Genomic DNA, 22,640 nt, shown 5'->3' with positions numbered 1-22,640 from the left:
ACAGAAGGAGCAAAATCTAAAAAATGAGACAGGACATAGAGAACTCTGGGTGAACCACCAAACAGAACACAAATCCAAACACAAGCACGACCAAGCAGCAGCACAAGAACTTAATAAACACAACAAAAACAGGACGACCACATGTGAGCTGAGCCACGAGGGCTCCTCCAGCCTCCTTTAAATCCCCCCCCATGTAATCACACTCATCACGAACACCTGAGAAAAAACACAAGGAGAAGGTAGACAAGCAACAAACTGTCGTGAAATTAATTAAATTCAACTTGGAGCTTAGTGATTTCTTCTGCGCACATGTATCCGGACATTTCTCCACAGAGCAGCCGTCTGTTGCCGGAGACACTGAAACACACTGAACCTCAGACCGAGCTGGAGCAGCGAGTGTGAAATTCTCCTTCTCTGCAGGTTCAGTCTCCTCTTACAGAAGCAAACGTGTGCTTGCTTTCCACTTGAACTTTAACCCAGGAGGATTTTACGATGAAATCACCATGTATATGTGAGCGTTCATACATTTGTACTTCATTGTGTTCCTCTATTTCCATGTCTGTCCTTTCTGTGTCTCGAGAGCAGGGAATCGTCTATTTTGAACCGAATATTTTTCGCGAAATAAATGTAAAAGTGTCTTTTGTGATGCTCCATGTTTGCACCTTGTTGTAAATCTCGGTTAAAAATAATAAAACGTTTTGCTCTTTGGTTTTTAATAGGTCATACAACATATCAGCTATGTCATGCTTGTGTTTAGGGTGTGTCACACAGGCTATTTATACAACATGTCAGGCCTCGCTCCTGCTCCGCACTGTGGGATCATGCAGTGACCTTCACCGGAGACTGACGAGTCTGCTGACTGTGCAGCATGGACCTGAGGGGGCGGAGCGACGGGGGTTAAACTGGAAATTATATTTAACGTGTTTAACCTTTGGGATGAAGCTGTGTGGTAGTGATATCGGTCAATCTGCGAGTGTGGAAGAGTGAACCCCCCCCCCCCAAAAAATACAATTCAACAAGATTTTGTTTTTCAGGAATCAAATTCTTCCACTTCATGCTTACAGTGCAAATATCTGCATAAACCCATAAACTCACTTCCTGTGGATCAGAGAAGAAACTGAAAGCTTCTCTGGATCCACGCCACACAGGGACAGCCCACCACTAGTGATGTCATTGCCCACAGTCCCAGAGGACACTGCGGCTGTGGGCTGAATGCAGTGTGTGTGTGTGTGTGTGTGTGCACTGATGCACAGTAAAGTAGAATATGTTTGTGTGTGTGGGAAGTGTGAGAGGAGAGAAAGAGAGGCAGACAGGGCAGCAGAGAGATGGAGCACACTGCTGCACACACAACACAGCACAGTGATCTGGAGGAGCATCCTAAAAGAGGTCAGCTTATTAAATATTTACAACAATCACAGGTATTTCTGTCCAACGCAACGATTTCCTGACAAACTCCACGATTCAACGTGTGCAGGGTTTTTAAATACAAACATATACTTCCACTTATAATGTGTTGCACGCGTCCTTGCATGAAAAATAACATTTGTTCTCCGGTTGATGTTGTTTTCCAATCATGGTCCTGTGAATAAAAAAAAAGATCCTTTATATTTAAATCAAAATTTATATCAGGCAACAAACGAATCTCATTGTGACTTTCATTTTGTTATGGTTCATTTTCTATCTTTATAAAATAAAGGTCAGGATGGTAAAATGTGTAACATGAATGAAAATAAAGAGTATTTATACATAATATAAATATCTGCTGGACCTTGATCTGTCCCAAGTTAAACCCGATACCTTTCCTTTATATCACTGGCTCTGAAAAGTCAGATAGACAGACAACACTGACCCCTGGCTGCACATTGAAAACACTGTGATACTGAAGTTTTACCTCCGTGTGTCTCATATTCAGATTGAAAACACAGATCATGACAATAATAAAACAATGTTTAATGTAAATAATCATGTAAACAACAGTGTGGAAAATATGTTCATCAACAGAAATCACTTTCTCAACATGACACCCTGAGTTTTCACAATTCACTGGAGGAAAATTAGAAATAATTAAAAGGCACAAAATGCATCATCATGTTTCAGGCAGTGCGGTGATCCAGTTTCTCACTTAACCATTAGAAAGATAAAGAATTTGGTTTGTGTGACACAATATTCATCAGTTCTGAGTGTCCCAAAGCTTAATATGAGCTTCACTGCGTATTTTAACTTGATTTCCCATCAACTGTAAAGTCGAGTACAGTTTAAGACAGTTGTACTTCCTGTGTGAGAGCTGCAAAAATTTTTTTTAACAATGATAGAAATATTCACCCATTAGAAAAACATCTGGAGGTGAAGTCAGAGCAGAGGAGAGTAGGAGCGTACGGAGCTACAGCCTCAACACGTAATGTTCAAGAATCCAGGTGGTGAACTTTACCCTGCGCATCCTCTCATAAGCTTCAAAATAAAAACCTTCTGCATCGTTGGGTTGGTCCCTGCAGATGTTTCGGTCCCTGCTCGCCTCCTCTCTACCGGCCCTGAGCCTCCTCCTGCACCTCTGTGATGTTGCGGTAGTGCTGAGGCTGATTCTGGGCCAGAGGAGAGTCTGTTGTGGTGAACAGGACGGTTCGACCCTTCGGGGGCCTTTTCAGCAGGAACCTCCGGGACGTCATCAGGTCCCCGTAGCCCTGGGAGTGGGAGAAGGCGTAGCCTGAGCGCCGGGTGCTGATTATCCTTGGCTTGAGACGAGTTGCAAGGGCTGGCAACGCCTCCTTCCGCACCTTATGCCTCATCTGGAGCGGGTGGGCGGGAGGACAGGGATAAGCATTTGTATAACTTAAAAATGTAACTTTACATTATAAATTAATACATAAGAAAATTTAAATTAAGAAAACTGTCAACAGCTCACCTTGTCATTGATGGTGGGCCGGAGCTGGATGAGGATGAAGCGGACCGCCACCACCGGCAGAATACAGAGGAGCGTGGACAGGAATATGGTCAGCCACACGTTGGGCTGGTTCAGAGAGTTTCTCGCCGTACCTGGAAGAAAACATCTGTATATCAGTGATCACATAGAATCACCCGGTGGAGGAGAAGTGGGCACAGGAGTTAAATCCACTCACCAACGAAGGGGAAGGAGGAGGTGAAGATGAAGAACATGCCGTTGCTGTACATGGTGAATGTGATGGCAAAGTAGGCGGCGAGGCTGCCCCACACAAAGAACTGGTTCACTGCCGTCCAGTAGTAGGTGTCCAGACACAGCTGAAACATGTTTCACAGCATATATGAGAATCTGCAGATGTTTTGAGATGATAAAACCTTTAAACTAACTCACTCGGGCCCGTTCCCCTCACCTGTAAGTTCACCACAACAAGCAGAGACGTCTGTGCCAGCAAAGCGAAGGACTGATAGTCGGCGATGTCTTTGCCGTCGTCCCGGACTGTGTCGTGCATGGCCGCCCACGGGATGAAGAAGAGGATGAGGGAGCTGTAGCAGCTGTGCAACAGGCAGCGCACAAAGGCTTTCTTATTGAAGTAGAGGTTGAGCTGGCCCGGAGAGTAGAGCTGAGGATACTGGAAACTCCAGCGGTCGTTCACGTCCTACAGAAACACAGGAGGGGAGAGGGAGAGAGAGAGAGAGAGAGAGAGAGAGAGAGAGAGAGAGGGGAAGGATGTGCCTCAGTGTGAATTCAGTATAAAGTACAAGATATTCAACTCAAGGAATATTGAATAATTCTCTCACCTGGTCAAAGAGGCTCAAACCGAGGATGGGGAGAGCTGTGTACACCAGGTTGTACAAAGTGATGAACCACTCGTCGTACACAGTCTGTGAACAAAGAAAACATGAAACACCTCTGTAACACTGTGAATATTTATATAGAGGCCTCTACTAGAATATACAATATACAAATAAAACATAATTATTATAATCATTTCAAATGAGACTCTCGTCCTCACTCACCTGCGCAGAGAAGCCACAGAAGAAGGCGTACCACAAATGCACGAAGGTGAAGATGAAGTTCTTGTAAAAGAAATACTGTAGGAACTTGCACATGCGCAGGTACGACCAGCGACCGTGCACCAGCAGGAGGCGCTGAAGGTAACGGAACTGGGCGAAGGAAAAGTCGCTGGAGAGGACGGCCTGCATGCCCTCCTGCCCACTGATGCCCACGCCGATGTGAGCAGCTGGAGGACGGACAGGAGATTAAGAAAACAACATTTGCACGATGAGATATATCGATATTAATGCAGCTCTGTTTACCCTTGATCATGCTGACATCGTTGGCCCCGTCCCCGATGGCCAGAGTGACGACCTGCTTGTATTTCTTGACCAGCTGCACCACCTGGGCCTTCTGCAGAGGAGTGACCCTGCAGCAAACCACCGTCTGACACATGCACGCTGTCCTCAGCAGCTCCAGCTGCAGGTTCTTATCGAGAGCGAAGGCCTGAGGGCGACATGGAAGAAGGAATTACCGAGCAGTGATGAGTCAGTTACGTCCCAACAACTACATTTTAACTCTACAGTTCAACCACCACCAGATCGCTGACCTTGCCGCTTCACTGATTCAAATTGTGGGACAATCACACTTCTTGTTGATTCAGCAGCTACTGAGGATAAAAAAAAAAAAAATAAAAAAAAAACTTCTTACCAGACTGTGTCCGTTTATAACGAGGGCGTAATCTCCGTCCACCTTCTCATCCTGCACCGTCTCAGTTTTGTGACTCCAGAAGAGGCCGGCACGAGCCCGGACCACGCTCGGCTCCTCGTCGGCCTCTGGACACATTTTCCTTCTCGCATTCCTGGAGAAGTTATTAATGAGTCATTTTTATCCCAGTTACTTTAAATATAATCAACTAAATAAAAGCGAGAACAGTCGCCTGTGTCCGTCTGACTCACTGCAGCTCCTCTTTGACTCCTTCAGGCGTGTTCGCTGCCACGATGAAAATCTCCTTCATATCCTCTCTCAGCATGTTGCAGGAGTAGCCGATGTTCTCCGCCGTCTCTGTTTCCAAACATCGTCACTTTTAATCCGTCAGTTCAATCACGTTTGTTTTCTCGTGGATTATCACACCAACCTTGTTTATCGCCGGTCAACACCCAAATCTTGATGTCAGCTTTAGCCAGTTGCTCTATTGTCTGTGGAACTCCGTCCTGCAGCTTGTCCTCCACAGCGGTCGCTCCCAGCAGCTAAAACCCACAGAGGAAAAATGTGTAATATGAAAATTATGTTTTTAGTAAAATTCTTTTATAAATGTTTAAAGCCCGTCTCACCCCGTTTTTATAGAATCAAACGACAACTTAAAACCATCTCTCAGTTTTCCACAGGCGGACTAACCAGAAGGTCTTTCTCCATCTCCTCGTAAAGTTCATCGAGCCGCTCCTCCCGTCCGTCCATGGCGGTGCTGGCCTCATGGTGGCGCTCTCTCCAGTTTTCCATGTAGCTCTTATCTATTTCCTTGTAGGCGAGAGCCAGCGTGCGGAGACCTTCGCCTGCGTATTCCTGGACGGTTCAGAGCAGTTACCAACACAAACCCCGACAACTTACCCACGTGTTGGCGCTGGATTGTAATTGACCACATCACTCACGTTCAGGTGACTGTTGGTGACATCCATCAGTTTCTTGCAGGACGGGTGGAGTCTTTCAAAGATGATGGTGTCCGCTCCTTTGCAGAACAGAGTCAACTTCCCCTCGGGGCTACGCACTGAAAGTCAGAGGGAGAGCAAGGTGGAGTCATGATGAGTCATCATCATTTAAACAAACGTCAAATCATTGGAAACATCTCGTCATCACTTCCTCTCACCTATGACCGACATCCTCTTGCGCACGTTATTGAAGTCAAGGACGGCCAGAAGTTCGTAGATGACTTTTCTGCCCATCTCGAAGACCGTGATGCTCTCTGGCGTACGTGAGCGGAACACGAAGCCAAAGTTTCTCGCCGCCGTCACCAGAGCGCCCTCGTCGGGAGACTGCGCCTGATAGTAGAGCTCTCCTGCCCGGAGAAACAGAGGAAATGTTTGGTCACTGGTAGAACAACCAGACACCATCAGAGATCAGATATGAAGCCGTGCAGTAATATAAACGTCCATCAGAGGACGCTCACCCTCTTTCTTCTCCTCAGGCATGACGGTGTGGCACAAAGCCAGCAGGCGGAAGAAGGCCTTAGCCTCAGGGTTTCCCTCCTTCACCATCTCCCCCAGACTGTGGTCGTAGAAGACGAACTTCGGATCCGCTAGCTGGTTCCAGGAGAAGTCCACCGTCTCCGTCTTCTGCAATTGGTAAAAGAAACAAGTTTGAGGAATACATATATAAGTTACACATAAGTCAGTGACTTCACTGTTCTCCTCTCACCTCTGTGATTTCCACTGGTCGTCCGGCAAAGTCAAGCAGCTTCCCTGAAAAACACAGACACACGATCTGAAATCAACTCTTCAGTCTTACTGTGAACCCTGCAGGTCTCATGAAGACAGAGCTGCTCACCAAAACATCTCCCGTTGATGGAGCACTTGTTGAAAGTCATGATGTTCTGCGTCAGGGTCCCCGTCTTGTCGCTGAAGATGTACTTGATCTGCCCGAGCTCCTCGTTGAGCGTGGTGGTCCTCGCCTGGGCGGGGGTGTCGCTCTTGGGGTAGTACATCTTCCTGTCCCAGTCGATGTAGAAGCTGTTCCCCAGGCGGATGATCTCCACGCTGAAGCACGCGGGGGTGGGGGGGGAGGGGTGAAGATGTCAAAGAGTGACACGAGAAAGAAGAGCAGACTTGATTCTCTCACCTTTTTTCATTTTCATACCTGACGTAGAGAGAGATGGGCACCACTGTGTTGAGGACGATGACGTAGGACCAGAAGGACAGGAAGGAGGAGAGGGCGGCATCAATACCTTGTTCCCGGGGGAGGAAGGTCGTGAACACGAAGCCCTCATGCGTCTCCCAGATCGCATTGCCGATGGCCATGACGGTGCACATGGACGCCAGGAAACCGAAGATCTGATCGATGATTTAAAACAAATCTCTGTTATTGAGAAATATTCCACTGATGACATCGACGAGGTTATACGATAACTTTATATAAAGAAAGTGTCCAGGTTTTAGTTTTTGGTACGTAAAGCTTATGCAGAGGAGAACAGGGTTATGACTTATACGGCATCCAGCCACCAGGGGGCGATCAAGATGTGTGTGTGTGTTAAACTCACAGACAACACCAGGACATTCATCAGGTGGTCGATGCTCGTCCGTTTGAACGTTGTCTTTCCACTGTTCTGCATCAGCTTGGTGTCGGGACCTGGACAGATTCGGGTCAGGACTTTGTTGAAGGACAAATCTGCTTCAAACCGTCGCTAATACTCGGTGTTTGCGGGATATTTGTCTTTAATTGTGATTTGCTTTTTTGAGTTTGCATTTAGTCGCACACGGGCCAACTGCTTCTCTAAGAACGAGGCAGCTCTTAAAGCGTTCCCGTCTGCCCTTTTGAATTGTTTGCTCTGGAAGGACATTATGCTTCAGGAGTTTTTTTAATTGTTCCCTTCATGCATCAGTAGGTTTTTTATGGGTTAAAGTCCATGTTAGTGGATAAAAGCTAATAAAAGGCGGCCTGGTGAAGTGGTAAAACAGTAAACCAAATACACAGCGATAGTCAAAGTCCTGTATAATCTAATTTCATTTGTTACTTCTTTATTTTTACTATATTTACTCATTATAATTTTATTACTTCTCCTCGTCGACCGAGTCTTTCCCGTCTGCTGCTGCAGGAATCTAACAGAACGCTCACTACGCAAAACACAACTGCCAAACCAAGAGTCGACGTCATGACGAGAGTTCACCTCCGAAGATGACCAGGCCGAAGCACCACTCCGTGTTCCTCAGGGTGCATCCTCGCAGCAGCACCTTGTCGTTGTCCAGGGAGTAGGCCTGTCCGCTCAGAGTCATGGTGCCTTTGAATTTGTCCAGACGGTTGTTGGGAGGCTCACAGCGCACTTCACCTGAGGGTCAGAGGTCAGAGGTCAGCATCAAGGAAGCAGAGTAAAGGTCCAGGTAAAGGTGAGATAGAAAATTATATCTTTCTATCTTATATCAAGATGTTTTTACTTAAACTTCAAGAAAAGTCATGAACAAAAAAAATGTAGGACGCAAATAAGGTCAGAATTATATGAATTATCATTTTTTATTATGGTCTGACTAAGATTTAAAGTTTAATAATCTTGATTTACAAAATCAAAGCTGTGGCTTCTAATTTTGATGAACTTCCAGAAGAGAACAAACACAGAAAGAAGTCTTAAAAAGTTTCTTTTCTATGTCTTCATTCATTTATATTTCTTTCTCACCGTTGAAACCAGCCAGTGCGTCCACGCTGTCCCCCAGCTCTCCAGTTACAGTCAGGGCCTGTTTCACCTTCAGATTGGTTTCACTGTGAGGGGGGGCGGGACACACACCAAGAGGACATGAGGACGATGTAACTCTGAGACAAAGTGAGACAGTCAGTGAGACACTCACCCGTCTAACTCAGCAGTTTCTACATACACCAGGTTGAGAGGCTCACTGCTGGACAGCAGCAGGAGGTCGGCCTGAGAACAACAACATCAAATACACTTATTATAATTATGATATTTGTAAAACGTGAACTTCACTCGGAACTTTCTGAACTCACGGTAACAAACTGATTATTCTCCAGTTTGATGATGTCCCCAACCTGGACATTCATCCACTTTTCACTTCTCAGTCTGCCCGAAAGAGACAAAGCATGAAATCACCAAACGGCTCTGAGGCTGTTCCATCATCGCAGATAGAGAAAATGAACAGAATGTCAAAGGAGAAATCTGCGTCTTCACTCACTCTCCATCGATGAGGACGTCCACTCGGCGGTTGTTCACCTGATTGTCGCTTTTGTGTCTGTTCTACTCAGACGACACGAGAGAAAACATTTTATTTTTACACGCGTGGCTTTAGTTTTATATTCACTGTCATGAACTTGAGTGTGATTCCTCGTTAGTCATTGGAATTTTTCTAATTTGCCCCAAAAGGCTTCAGGTAAATTCAGCTTACTATGTCATCGCTGGCGTCCTTCACGGCTGTCATAGACAGCACGAGAATCAGAGGGACGGCCGTGGTGAACCAGGAGAGAGAGGAGATTTGTGGGATTAGCTGTGAGGAGACACACACACACATTTTAAATATTTCAACACATTTAAATTAAATTTGTGAATCACGTGCAACGATATCTGTCATTTCATCAAGCAAAAAGAACCGCGACCTTTGATTTGTGGATCGAATCATGAAATTGTTTTAAAGGACAATCTACAGATTCACTTCTCGTTCGCTCGTGATCGGACGTTTGCTTTCTCGATTAAAAACCGTGCGACTGAAAACGTGATGAAGCCTCAGGACCCCACAGAGTCCACACTGACACGGGTAGCTTCACAAAAGAGGAAAAACAAAATGTCCACCTGAAGTAAAAGGAGGAAGAGGAAGTAGGTGTTGGCGAGTCTCCCGAACTGCTCGAAGAGGTTGAGCGGCAGGAAGGTGAAGATGTTGTACTTGGAGGTCGTGATGGCGTTGTTCTGGAACCAGAGAGACGACGGTCAATCACCATGCACACAGAACCTCCCCTCGCTCATTTTAAATCTCATCATTTAAAGTTTCTGGACTTACGGCATAGTGGTACGAGAGGTTGAAGGGTCTGTCGTTAGCTCGCAGGTGTCTCTCCTCCTCTGTGCAAAAACAAGATTCAGAGCAGGACATGGATGAAGCTGAGTTTCTGCGACGTGACGCAGGAACAAGAAAACTTCAGTTCAGTGCAGATTTATGTGAAGAGTCAGCGCTCACCTCGATTTGTCTGTTTTCCACACAGCTGGGAAAAATACGACACTATGGATCCCATCTTCAGCTCAGATCGTCCATGTCCCACACCTGAGGGACGTTTGGACAAAGAGGCAAATCTTATACAGGCACAGACGGACATATAAGTGAAAGGGGAAACTATGGCAAATATAAGGCGGAAGTCATTTATATATATATAGAAGAGGATTTATCCTTTATTTATCTTCATAACAATGTTATACTCGTACATCAATATATTTGCTGTCAAGTTCCAAAATGTGTTTGACCAAAAGATTCAGATTTATTTTTCCTTTCTCTTTATTCTTAAGCTTGAAAATGTATTATGATGTTTCCAGGAAGTTAAGTGCACAAAGTTTTATATATATATCATATCGATTCAGCTGCTGGGATCCATCACTACATTAATAATTATCTAATGTATACAATTACATATTTTACAGTCTAAATTCTGATATTTGTCTCTTGGTATGAACTTTGGATATTCTACAAATACTGTGATACAAAGAGTTTTCTATCAAATACACTTTAAGTGAGAACGTGAGTTGGATATTCTGGTGATGAAACAAACTATTGAACCAGAGGACGGAAAGATGAGAAGAGCTGTAAAGACGCTCCCCTCACAACCCTTTGTACCTGAGTAAAGTTTACTGCAGATAATCCATAACGGGAAAGATCGAGATGATATGATGCGACCGTGGAGATTGAGATGATAAGACTCAAGAATAAATCACCTGATATAAAAGCAGAACCAAGCAAACGACTGAAAATGAAGTCTCCGGTTTGAGATTTGTAGTTTTCCTGTATCTTGGTTTAGCAGACGGACGTCAGAGGTGAACAGGACGAATACAAAATGAAACCAGAGCTCAGCGCCCTGAATGTACAGCCAACACATGAAACAAACAATTCCCCTGTTTTCTTTCTACAAATAACTAAATGAATAATATACTTCTCTTGTGAAGAGACAAACATGTTATTTAGGATTTATTCTGGTGCACAGATCAGGAAACAGGCAGCTCCACGTTTCCCTCACTGTTATTGTTCCATTGTCACGCTCACGATCGATCTGAGACTGAGGCACCAGGCCTCAATATCGATTAGTTATGTTTTCAAACTATTTTTTAAAGGTTTTAGAAGGTGAGAGATCTTTGTCCACTAAAGTAACAGACCTCCAATATTTCCCCCAAAGTCCAAAAAAAGAAAATAAGGAACATACCTCAAACAGAAATGAGATTCCTCGAGTCCCCCTCACACATAAAGGCCCAGTGAATGAAAGAGAAGCGGGAAAATGCCACAAAAGTCAGTCTTCCCTTTGCTTCCGCCGCAGATGAAGAGAATCCAGGCCCTCGTCCCTGCTCCGCCTGGACGCCCAGGCACCAACCGTCAGCTGGGGGGCCTCCGGCTGAATGAGAGACACCCCGGATTGGTCGACGGGTGCAGTGGTGCAGTGCTGAAAGAGGCGCTCGTACAGCAGAGGTTTCAGGTTCGTGCAGGAAGAGCTGGGTTCCCCCGGCAGCCAACAGCTCAGAGCTTGAACAAACAGTGCAGCGATCTTTGGACCTGGAGACGGGGCAGGAGTGGAGGGGCAGTAAAACACAGGTAACAGGTAAATGGCTGCCACCAATCATAAAGGCTGTGGCACTGAGGTATGTTACACACCTATTTTTCTTTATCAGCCACTTTCATCCAAGTCTCTTCTCACAGGAGCAAAACAAAGCGAAGGATTTGTTGCATTTTAAAGGATGAAAATGAAAAGTTAGGACTCAGTGCGACTGGAAACTCTGCCTGTAAATCTGATGCATCGTCCGGGCTCTGTCAGAAATGTCATTTAATACCTCGGCTCGAGCACAAAGGAGCGCTGTGTCGTCCAGGAGACCTGAACATGAACCGCTTTCTGAATTACTCACTGTGGTCCATCGTTTTATTGGTTAAAGATCTAAACATGTTTGTACTTTAACAACAGTGGAAATAAATTAAAATCCATGTCAGCTTGTACCGAGGGAATAAACACAGGTAGACACGTCTATAGATACCTCGAATACTTTATACAAAATTCATGAATCAAGTGTTTACATGATGACAACAACATTTCAAAGCAGTGACGATACAAAGAAAAACACCACAAAAAAAAGCAGTTACTGTGTTAGACTGAACCTGTAGAATATCGCAGTGATTTAGTGCATGGGTTAACAAATTAATAAAATACAGAAATTAACAAAAATAATAAATAAAAGTGAACATCTTGGCACGAGGGTTGTGTATTTTACAGAGTGGCTATGACATATTTGCAAATAAGAAATTATTCACACGGGTCAGGGAAGCGTAACAAAGAGAGTGTGATTGGTTCAGAAATGTGCACACACCGAGCTTCTCGTATTAACACAACATCCATCCTTCATTAAGTAGAACATTTTAATATTTCTCCATCGTTTAGGAACAAATTCACTGGCACACGTTGCACTGCATATTATCTCTGTCCGTACAAACACACACATCTTACAACGAGGGGAATATTTACAAAAAAAAAACCCCAGCCTACGTATAATAATTACAGTGTTTGCAACGGCAAAGATTAGAAAATAAAATACTACGTAAGGAGCATCACTTGGAAAACACGTTTGACATCATCGTGGGCAAAAAAGTGGCCGAACCTCAGAGGAAATACACAAAAAAAACAAAATGAGGATTTCAAACACACACACTGAGTTTGTTTTCTCACCAAAGTAAGGCCACTCGAGATAGAACCCATTCAACTTTGGCATGGATCCAGACAAAACGAGCCGATCCAGGATTATGTTTTCCTCTTTCCTTAAAATTGCGGAATGTCAGTTTTCCCTATTTCCCATTTTGATGAGAGAAAAAAAAAGAAAAAGTTACCTGACGGTTCTGTCTTTCATTTAACTTCACAACAAACATCAGGTCGTAACTTCAAGATGCGAGCGTCCGCGTCAACTCATCTCATAAAAAGAAAGAAAGAAAAAGGAATCTGCTCTTTCCGATTGTGCAAACGAAAGTAAACAACACTTTTAAACCGCAGAAAACACACAGACGTCAATAAATACATATAAAAAAAATAAATAAAATGGCTGCACCATCATGGTTGGACTATAGGCCACGTGAGCCACGAGTTGTTAGACGAGCTCAAAAATAAATATGAACAAAAACGAGGCTTCAACACACACTTTCATTTAAAATTGATTTAAACCTTGTCGTTGTTGATTTTACGGCGTTAAAAAGTTACAAACGGTTGATAAGTTACTGTTTCTCCTAAAAGGTTAAAAAAGGAGTGGAAACCTAACGTGAGAAGGCACACATCAATACTTTGAACGAAGGGGGAACATTAAGGGTTATTACTTTTAGTACCTTCTCTCCAAACTTTACGTGATTAACCAGTAAAATGTTTCTTCGTCTTTTCTCTTACAAACCATTCGGTGTATTTTCACATTTACTCAGACCGTCACAGTGAAGCTACGGACTTCACACATTCACAGTTTTGAGTGTAAGGCATCAAACACATGGCCGCGCTTTGAGAGGGGGAGGGGGTTAGGTGGTGGTGGTGGTTATTGCACAACAACACTCGGAAGGTGGGGGAACTTGTTCGGCCCTCTAGTAGGGGGGGGGGGGCCTGGCCGGCGTCCTCTGTTCCCTTGAGGCCGTGGCGTGCGCACTGTGCCACTGCAGCGTTGTAGGACGGGGGAAGGGTGGGGGGTTAAAAAGAGAGTGACCGGGTGTTGGGTCACTTCCTGGTGGAACAGCTGGTGAGTGAGAAAGGTTGAGTGAGCTTGTGTCTGTGTGGTGGAGCTCTGTCATTAATGTTTGAGAGCGTTTGTCCGAGTGCGAGCGAGCGAGCGAGGCGTCAGCAGCTAAGACACGAACAAGTGTCCGTGTGGTCGGATGCAGGAAGATGATTCCCTGGATGTGTCTCTTATTCTGAAATTCGGTGGCCCTCCTTCCTTTCTCTCTCTCCGTCTCCAGCCCTCCTCCTCTCATCTGCCCTCCTCGGCCGATCGCGTTTCCGACTTCAGCCTCACAAACTCCTTGGCCACGTCGTCGTTGGAGCGCTGGGAGAGGATCCGCATGGCGGTGAGGCCGGTGTCGTCCATGTGGATGCGCTGGCCCAGCGGACACCAGCAGGCGCAGTTGCCCTTTTCCATGATGTCCCTCAGCTGTATGACGGCCAAGCCCACCACTCGGTCGGCGCGGCCGAAGCAGTAATCTTTGACGCAGACCTGCAGCTCGTAGCACTCGAAGTTGTCCTGGTTGCCCAGAGCACTGCGGAGAGAGAGAGGAGCCATTAACACAGCAGCTTCAAACTACGACTCTAGATTCACTTTAAGTCTGAAACCAAAACTCTGAGTCGAGCTTTGGTGATTAAATAATTATTTCTTTACTCATTCATTTCAAACGCAGGTAGAACTGCTCCAGGACTTACAAGTGGAAGGTCTCGTTGAACTTTGGAGACCAGCTGTTGTTCTTGGACTTGGTCTGGAACTTGCGTTTCTTGTCGCTGAGGTGAGGCCCGATCATGGTGGTCTCCACGAAGGGTCGGAACATGCCAGACGTCTGCCATTTTAAATCGCTGGCTCCCATGACTGCAGTCACACGCAGGGGGGGGGAAGAGTTTGTGTTGTTTAAAATGTCGAAACGTTTCTTCAGGATGATTATTATGAAAAACTCAAACTGACCTTTGACGGTGACCTTTCGCTCGCCATTCCCGGGATGAGTGTACAACTCAACCTGGACAGACACCTCGCCAATCGGCTTGTCCACGCCTGAACCTAACGCACCCAGACACATACGAGTCGATGAGCTTTCATTTAACGCCCATAACAGCAAAGAATAAAGAGAGTCAGTATGAGAGGGGGGGGGGCACAGGGGGTTGACCGTCCCACCTTAGTGGCACAGAGACACTCAATGTACAAAGGGGGGAGTGGATGCGGGGGAGAAAAGAAATGCTGGAAAATGACTTCGATGGAACCTACCCCTGCTGGGCTGAATTTTTTCATTGGGTGTTAACCTAATACCCTTCCCATTGTGCACTGGCACAGAGGCAGCACAGGAGATAAGAGAAGACAGCGACAACACGTCAACACACTTCAGCCTCAGAGACAAAACATATCAGACACAGTGTTCGGCTGGCGCCCTCTCCTGGTATATTACGGGAAAGATGGACGTAAAGCTGTGATCCTAAATACCTTGTGCGTGCTGGGAGGTGACAAAGGTCTTGATGAGCGTGTCTGTTGTCTGAGTGTAGAGCGACAGCGCGTGGCGGAGCGAGGACAGCTCAGGGCTCTTCTCCAGAAACGCCTTCTTCAGCCCGTTGCCGCCCGCGTGGAAGTATTGCTGCAAAGGAAACAGGAGGGTGAGAGTCGGCATGAACAATAGATGATTTCAAACACAAACTTTCAGGGTTCTTGATAAATGGATGAATAGTTGATGAAGCTAACCCGACCCTGCGCCCCCCCCCCTGCGTCCCAACGAAACCCGAGCCCGTCGTATTAACTGACCTTGATAGTGTCCAGTGCCACGTCCATGACAGCACACTGCCTGGGAGACAAGCTCTTAGCCTCGCCCGCCATGTGATCCTGCACGTGATGAGGAAAGAGACGAGTTAGTGATGATTGAGTCTGAACACACAGATTTAAATATCCAAAGGCATCTTGATACCTTGAGTTTGGAGAGCTGACCCAGCTCTTTGGCAGCTGAGAGGATCTGCGCTCCCTGAGAGATAAAAAAAACAGAAGAACTGAGAAACTACTTTCTGTTGCATTTCAATTTGCGATTTCCTCCGATGCTGCAGCAACCAAACAAAACATCTGACTTACAAAGGTGTCGCTGCCCTGCGGCAAAACGATAGTCTTCTCCAGGCTGCTCATCACGATCCTCCAAAGCTCCTTCAGCACACGTTTCAGGATGGTCTTCTCACAAACGGTGGCGAAAAGTGTCAGCCTGCAAAAACATGCAATCACACATAAATACACAAAAAGAGAAAACTGCAAACTTGTGGAAGAGGAAATGTTAAATATGTAGAACTGCAGTTAGATTCCTAAAAGATGGGAGGGGTCCCAAATCTTAATCATCCACTCACCTTCCATCCAGGAAGTCCATGAGTGGCCTCAGCATGTTGTCGGAGTCGCCCTCCACCTGGTTTTTGTTGTTGGCGTTGAGCGGCCCTTTAATCTGGTACAGCAGAGACGCCATCTGTCGCATGCAGTCGGTGATACGGCCCTGGAAGCTGATAAGATAATGGGCGAAATCAGCAAAAATGCATGAGAGGTTACTGCATTAACTGCGTGAGTGAGATGTATGTGTACCTGTTCCCAAATGTACTGCTGAGCTCGTCCAGCACGTTGCTCAGCTTCACCTGCAGGTCGTTCAGTAGGTCGCTGGCCTCAGTGTCCATCTGCAGAGACACAAGCAGAGAGAAGCTCAGCGGGTTTAAAACAGTTTAACGCTCCGCCGCTTTCACAAACTTTTAAATTGTGCAGAGGAAATTATTTTTCCCCCAAGAGGGAGAGTACGTGCCACATGCGCACAAACCCACCTTTTTCCCAGCAGCCTCCAACTTTCAAAGGGAGCGCATTGGAAAAATAAAAAGTTTAACATTGCATGTGGGTCTCACGAGCACAGGGTGAGGGGGACGAGCAGGAAAGATCCATAAAATGACCGAACCCAGGTAGACTGAGGCGTGATCTAAATAAGCAGTGCCTGCAGGGGGAGCTGAGCCACAGGGATGAGGCTGGACTGTGGCTCATTAAGCCAATGATCCAATGGCCTTTTGATTCATGGCCTGTCAGGGTTATGTGGCACCATTAGTGAGGGGAGAGGATTCTGCTGCGCAGCACAAAGGAAAAGGCTCGAGGGCGAAGGAAAACGCATCTAGAAATGGATTGTGTTCCGTTTGTAATGCGCTGTGTGTGTTTTTGTTGTTGCCTTGGAGTGTTTTTGTGTTAATATACATGAGTCTGTGCACCTACACTCACCTTCTTCTCTTCAAATGCATTTTCAGTCTACGGCAGCACAGAGAGGTGGAGGGTAACACAGGACAAGCTCAATCAAGAGTCATTTCTCGTTTGGAATTTGGATTTTCATTTATTTTGGGGGAAACCACTGAAGATCAAGATACACCCCGGTGTGCACGTAACCTACCTTTTCTACCGGTGTGGCCGTCTTTGTGAGGAATAGAGAGGTTTATAAGATTTTTTATAAGAAGAGAAATGAAGAAAGAGAAATTAACGAAACAATAAAAAAAACACACAACAGCAGTTTTTTTTAAGGGGAAACCAGAGTTTTGAGGAACGACCAGGGAAAGAAACAGTGAAAATTCAACCACAGATGGTGATAAAATCTAAAGATGATAAACGCCAACTTGACAACCACAGGGACGTCATGTTTCAGTGGGAAAGGACTTGGAATGATGTTAGAGGTTAAAACCATTTCACACTGTAACAAACCTCAACCTTAATTTCCTCCCCTTCCTCCCCTATTTCCTCCTCCTCCTCCTCCTCACTCTCCTCAAACTACGAGTGGCAGTGAAGAGACAATAAGAAATGTTAAAAGTTTTGATTCTCATTTCAGTGGTGAGATCAGGGTGAGTGTATATGCAGTCATGTGCCACAGAACATGTTTGCATATACAGGGAACTTGCCTGCCAGGCTAGCATTCTACTGTTGTTCTAGAAAAGAAAGGAAAAACACGACTGTGACTTCACTCTCTCCAAAAAAAGTTGATTAACCCTGTGAGAGATGAATTTACATTTTTAAAATCAGTTTTAAAACTAGAATTACCTCCTCATGCACTACACCAGTGCATGGTTTTATCCTTACACATGTTTTTTTTTTTTAAATCATTTGTGTCATATACGCAATTTATAAAAAATAATTAACTTTCTAAATTGCTTTCACCCCCAGCACAACAACTGTAATCTGATCCTACACACCACATCTCTTTCTCATTCCTTCTCTTCCTGTTGACAAGCAACACATTTATACACAAACCGATCTGATCATGATGCAAAGCTTCAAGTTTAAGGATCAAACCAACAAAGAAAATAATGTCCAACTCAATTACTCTCTCTTAGCCACCAAAGGAAAATTTCCACCATGACATATCCACTGCTGCTCCGAGCATTTCTAGCGCCACCTTGTGTTCGAGTATTGGCGCAGTCATTTTCTGAAGGAGTGAGACTTGCGAGAAAAATACTTTCAGGGGACGGAATCGAATCCGCTGCTAAGTCCTGACACAGAAGAAGCTGCTCATACTATTTTAGATTTATACATGCAGGGCTGATTCTGCACTAAATAAAACAGGGATAAAGAATAAAGTTCAGTAAATATTCCACGATATGAATTATGGACTAATTCTATTATATTTAGCTCTAGTCTAACACCTTCTCTACTCTGCTACGTCAGCAGTACGCACCAGAGCCTTTCCCGCCTCCTCCTGCTCATCGGTAACAACCTGTTTCTGACGTCAGAGGAAGAGGGAAATCATTTCTTTTCATAAACACAAAAGAAAAGATGCTGCATTAGCTCCACTGGCTCAGATGTGAACCTACCTCTTCATCTACTGCCTCCTCCTCCTCCTCCTCCTCCTCTTCTTCCACCAATTCATTTTGCTTTAATTGTAAAGTGAACACACTGGTTGAAACAGCAGCTACTTGTTCCTGCACCACTGAAAAACTAATTCACTACCTCTACAGTAAACATGAAGCAGCACTATGCAGGGAGTCGGAGCAGAGGGAGGTCACAGCTGACAGAGGTTATTGATTGTCGTAACTGCAGCGACACTTGGGACACTACTGTCTCCATATCCTCTAGTCTATTAGGCAACACGGGGTCTAATCTCCAGATCGATCTGCTTTCATTGACAGCGTCACGTCGGACGCCAGGGACGACATGTTCACCTTTCTACACAAACTGCCTCTAACGCAAGATTCATGACGTACACACAACATCCACTACGGCCGTGTTGAGGGTCAGGACATCTACATCACACTACACCTACTGCTCATACCTTTGCTTCCTCTGTTGCAGTCTGATACACAACACACACAAATGCAGCTGATGTAGAGGCGACCACCGCTAAAATCCTACTTTCAGGGTTGGCTGAGAAATGATTAGTGGATTGGTGATTTTATGTTTTTTTTTAAGTAGCATCATACTGGAGATTCTCAGGGACCCAGTTCGAGGCTCTTTCAGATAAAAACTGGCTGCACTCATGTTTCCAGACATACCTGTTTGGCCCCCATCGACTCAAACATCTTCTCCAGCTGGATTCTCAACTGCTGCACGTTATTCATCAGGACGCAGGGCTACGGGAGGACGCAGCAGAGACACAGTGGACAGTGAGATTATTGTTAAATACGTCCATTATCAGAAAACATAAACCTGGGTTAAACACTTACAATCTTCTCCTTGTCAATGTAAGAAGGGAAGTTCTTGGTCAGAATGGCACTGTACAGCAGGAGCACTTTGGAAATTGTCTGTAAAAAAAAAAATGAAGAGCATTAAAAACTTAAGAGTCAGTTTCTTTTCAAATGCTTTAAAATTAAGTTTCTCACTTCTAATAAAACAGTTCACAGCGAGTTTAACGAAGTGGAATATTTGATCCTTTTAGGGAACATAGTTTCTGCTGGATATGTAAAATGTTCCCAAATGTATGAATGTATTACTGTGCTTCCCCTCGTTCCCTCCGGAGCGGAGTATTATATCCAATTCAACGCTGATGAAGTCGTATTCAATTCTCTTTTAACAGAAAGTGTCTCTCCAGACGATACTGCAGTTGTTTTTAATATCCCTCAAACCAGGTTTCGAAACTAGTCACAGTCAAGATGCTGCTTTTGAAAGAAAGTGACAGAGAGCTAATTGATTATTGATAAGAAATCAAATCTAGAACAAGTTTTAAGTTCTGTTACCTTGGAGAAGCGGCGACTGTACTGAGCCATGACGCTCGGGTCGGGACACTCCAGTTTCTTGATGATCTCAAAACTCTGGTTGAGCTGCGTGAAGATGTCCACGACAGAGCAGGAGAACAGAGCATGCTCAGACGTCTGCTGGAACTGAGGCGGCATCGGAGAGCAAGGACAAAAATACAAATACAGTATTTAGTTGCTATAAATATTTTCTTTGCACACGTAACAAAAATATCGAAGTCGATTGAAATGTTCTTACTCCATCTTTCTTGTCTCTCTCCAGGGCTCCGTGCATGAACTCAACAGACACGTCCTCATTTTCATCCAACCACTGCAGCACAAACTGTACGAACCATCTACAAAATACAGGCGTCATATCCAATATCTGAATTAAAGATCAGTTTAAAAATCATGTGATCAAAATAACATGCCCCCTCCGAGCCTCTGAGAGAATACGACACTTGCACTCACGAGGGGTAGTCGGGAACAACGCCCTTGACGCTTGGCAGCTCCTTGACATATTCGTTGTAGAGCCACTTGACCTTGAAGTGCAGATTCATGTAGTCGGTGCTCTTACACAGACGGTGCTTCTCGTGCTCTGCAGATACAAACACATGATCTCTGGTGTCAGAGAGCCGCAGACAATCTCAACCTTTTACAAAAAGCGATCATTCAAATCACATCCTTGATCCCTGTTGTGGGAATAAATTAATTCTGATATAAATACATGAGATTGATTTATTTGATGTTATATATTAAATTGTAATTAAATCAAATTGTTATTAAATCAACTGTGGCCGTGTGCATATTTATTTGAGGTACCATGAAACACATACAACCATAAAGGTGAGCTCAAATATACCCAGGAGTATCTTTAGCAGTGACCTACAAAAAACTACTACAGTGAAAGTTAAAATACTTAAGTACAAAATCTCCGAACACATACTTCCATCTCTTTTAACATTAAAGCAGATTGAAAATGAGGGGGCCACCATTCTGTGCAGCAGTGTGCGATAGAGATACAGGGTTTCATCTTGAGGACGGGGGCTGGGATAAGAGCTGACTGCCTCTGAGGAGCGCTGGGGCTGCTGTACAGTAACGTACAGTGCAGCGGACAAAAAGTGCACAGAAGCTCCTGGGAGACATAAGCAGCTTTCAAATCCTGCACAGTCATTTCTGACTTTAACATCTTCTGTGCCATCTTATAATTTCTACTATGGAATTATTCCTCTCTGCAGGACATTTCCAGTTTCACCAGAATCTTCCTCATTACGTTTTTAAACACGTGATGCTTCAGGTTTTCACCTCATGCTTTGCACATGTCCAAAATCCAACACAGTAGAATAATGCTATAAAAGATCTAAGATGCTTCTTCTGAGGAGATCAAATCAGTTCTGCAGATAACTGAGCGGGACAATACGACAGGCTGGGACTTACCTTCCATAGCATACTTCATGTCTTGAGCAAACAATGTCCACATGACCTCTGCTGACACCTTCCCTACACTCAGCTCTTGAGGGAACCTGGAAGAAAACACCAGGATGTAAATAAACATATATCCCAGAGTATCATGACTGAAGTGCTTCTGATTTAAAACGATGGGTAAAGATGAATTCAAAATGTCTGTATTGTTGAGCTATTTTTAATAAAATAAACTAACTGGTTGAGCACAGGTGTGTAGGAGTTCCTGTCCTCTTCGATGATGGAGACGATGAGCATGATGAGTTTGGGCCAGAAGTCCAAGTTCTTGACACTGGGACCCTGCTCCTCCAGAGGGACATCCTCCTTGTTCTAGATTAGAAAAGAGACACACAGTCAGTTCAATTCAATGCACAGTAAAGAAGAAGACATACATAGTATAGCAACTTGAAAGGTTTCTGCAGCTGATGAATAAATAACATGTGACTCACTGTGTCTGCAGGTTGATACTGTCTGTTGTACAGCTCGTGGCAGTTATTGAAGATGTAGTCAAACGTGGAGTTGAGACAGGCCTTGACGCAGTCCCTCACGACCTGGCTGGCTCTGGGCGGAGACTGTAGCTCCTGGACCTGAACAACAAGATGGAAGGAGCGACACTGACGCTTAATCGACTTGGACAGAACCAGTAACCCTCTGCATAAGATTCCACACAGAGGAACGACAATACAAAGACAGATACAGCGGATGAAACACTGTTTGCTACCTTCATCCTGAAGAAGGTGATGCTGGTGAGAAGATCCACGGTGGATTTTAAATCCTGCAGACGATCCTTGTTGCTGGCAGGGAAGTGGTTCTACAGAAGAGAAGTAAGAAGTTTAATTCACCATGACACTGATGAAGCTTTTTTTTCTTCAGATTTAAGGCAACAATACAATCTGTGACAAAAATATCAGTTATTTTATTTAGTACAATAAAGTCTTACCCTGTATGTTGAGAGGTCAATGCGCAGTGAGTTGTGCAGCTGATCTAAGAGCTTGACAAAGCGTTCTTTCTGTGTGGGAAAGAAAAGATATAGACACAAAAACACAAGGAGAAAGTTTAAAGCTGTGTGTGTTGTGTTGTATACAGGAAGGAGAAACACAGAGACATCTTGTATTGTGTGTGTGTGTGTGTGTGTGTGTGTGTGTGTGTGTGTGTGTGTGTGTGTGCTTTAGTAATACAAACCCCAAAATTGGAGGCAGCAAAGCGGTCGGAGGCGGACACATTGGTGGAGGCGGTAGTGTGGGCGTAGAAAGCATTGATATTGGCCAGCAGGGTGCTCATCACTGCAGGAACCCCGGGACACATGTACTTAGATGACAGACAGGCAAAGTGACTGTAGAGAGAAGCACAAACAAAGCCTGGTAAAGACCTGGGGGCTCGACTCCCTCCAGTTACACCTGCTCACACCTGATATTTCATTATCATGAAGAGGAGGTTCTGTCAAAGCAAC

The 22,640-nt window shown here is 44.8% G+C and overlaps 2 protein-coding genes across 14 annotated transcripts in view; both read right to left on the bottom strand.

The window, feature by feature from the left end:
• Window positions 1-1,929: 1,929 nt before the first annotated feature.
• Window positions 1,930-11,399, bottom strand: atp8b5b (ATPase phospholipid transporting 8B5b). Its single transcript, XM_069513612.1, has 28 exons — window positions 11,033-11,399; window positions 9,805-9,888; window positions 9,631-9,689; window positions 9,426-9,539; window positions 9,025-9,123; window positions 8,815-8,876; window positions 8,630-8,702; window positions 8,476-8,546; window positions 8,307-8,389; window positions 7,806-7,964; window positions 7,179-7,267; window positions 6,779-6,972; window positions 6,470-6,678; window positions 6,341-6,384; window positions 6,093-6,258; window positions 5,793-5,981; window positions 5,578-5,693; window positions 5,327-5,491; window positions 5,067-5,178; window positions 4,888-4,993; window positions 4,640-4,790; window positions 4,252-4,435; window positions 3,952-4,175; window positions 3,733-3,816; window positions 3,345-3,590; window positions 3,114-3,252; window positions 2,900-3,030; window positions 1,930-2,783 (listed from the first exon to the last, which is right to left on the bottom strand). The coding sequence occupies exons 2-28, from the start codon at window positions 9,857-9,859 to the stop codon at window positions 2,520-2,522; spliced, it is 3,588 nt and encodes a 1,195-aa protein (XP_069369713.1). The 5' UTR covers window positions 9,860-9,888; window positions 11,033-11,399; the 3' UTR covers window positions 1,930-2,519.
• Window positions 11,400-11,840: 441 nt separating this feature from the next.
• LOC109641758 (protein unc-13 homolog B-like) overlaps window positions 11,841-22,640 on the bottom strand; it is a 52,275-nt gene continuing 41,475 nt past the window's right edge. For 5 of the 13 annotated variants that reach the window (XM_069513600.1, XM_069513607.1, XM_069513602.1 and 2 more), the window contains 27 exons: window positions 22,373-22,523; window positions 22,131-22,199; window positions 21,912-22,001; window positions 21,640-21,777; window positions 21,390-21,520; window positions 21,167-21,252; window positions 20,201-20,327; window positions 19,989-20,085; window positions 19,733-19,876; window positions 19,223-19,300; window positions 19,052-19,129; window positions 18,832-18,852; window positions 18,374-18,433; window positions 18,238-18,282; window positions 16,966-16,986; window positions 16,800-16,826; window positions 16,361-16,381; window positions 16,131-16,219; window positions 15,905-16,051; window positions 15,642-15,765; window positions 15,484-15,537; window positions 15,324-15,401; window positions 15,012-15,159; window positions 14,799-14,855; window positions 14,502-14,594; window positions 14,249-14,408; window positions 13,662-14,088 (listed from right to left, as the gene is read on the bottom strand). In XM_069513600.1, the coding sequence (XP_069369701.1) occupies window positions 13,803-14,088; window positions 14,249-14,408; window positions 14,502-14,594; window positions 14,799-14,855; window positions 15,012-15,159; window positions 15,324-15,401; window positions 15,484-15,537; window positions 15,642-15,765; window positions 15,905-16,051; window positions 16,131-16,219; window positions 16,361-16,381; window positions 16,800-16,826; window positions 16,966-16,986; window positions 18,238-18,282; window positions 18,374-18,433; window positions 18,832-18,852; window positions 19,052-19,129; window positions 19,223-19,300; window positions 19,733-19,876; window positions 19,989-20,085; window positions 20,201-20,327; window positions 21,167-21,252; window positions 21,390-21,520; window positions 21,640-21,777; window positions 21,912-22,001; window positions 22,131-22,199; window positions 22,373-22,523 (2,620 nt within the window). In that variant the 3' untranslated portion in view covers window positions 13,662-13,802. Of the gene's footprint in view, window positions 14,089-14,248; window positions 14,409-14,501; window positions 14,595-14,798; window positions 14,856-15,011; window positions 15,160-15,323; window positions 15,402-15,483; window positions 15,538-15,641; window positions 15,766-15,904; window positions 16,052-16,130; window positions 16,220-16,360; window positions 16,382-16,799; window positions 16,827-16,965; window positions 16,987-17,164; window positions 17,492-18,237; window positions 18,283-18,373; window positions 18,434-18,831; window positions 18,853-19,051; window positions 19,130-19,222; window positions 19,301-19,732; window positions 19,877-19,988; window positions 20,086-20,200; window positions 20,328-21,166; window positions 21,253-21,389; window positions 21,521-21,639; window positions 21,778-21,911; window positions 22,002-22,130; window positions 22,200-22,372; window positions 22,524-22,640 lie in introns of those variants that run through there. The other 8 variants (XM_069513604.1, XM_069513610.1, XM_069513603.1 and 5 more) reach the window with 7 other exon arrangements.

Source organism: Paralichthys olivaceus, chromosome 18 (assembly GCF_024713975.1).
Source record: "Paralichthys olivaceus isolate ysfri-2021 chromosome 18, ASM2471397v2, whole genome shotgun sequence".
NCBI classification, from domain to species: Eukaryota; Metazoa; Chordata; class Actinopteri; order Pleuronectiformes; family Paralichthyidae; genus Paralichthys; species Paralichthys olivaceus.
This window is presented reverse-complemented; position numbering and strand designations above follow the sequence as displayed.

Coding starts and splice junctions, on each gene's coding strand:
- atp8b5b (XM_069513612.1), bottom strand. CDS start 9,859: ATGGGATCCATAGTGTCGTATTTTTCCCAGCTGTGTGGAAAACAGACA. Junction 8,390..8,475: donor GAAACTGCTGAGTTAGACGG/GTGAGTGTCTCA, acceptor CCCCCCTCACAG/TGAAACCAATCTGAAGGTGA. Junction 5,492..5,577: donor TCACCAACAGTCACCTGAAC/GTGAGTGATGTG, acceptor TGAACCGTCCAG/GAATACGCAGGCGAAGGTCT.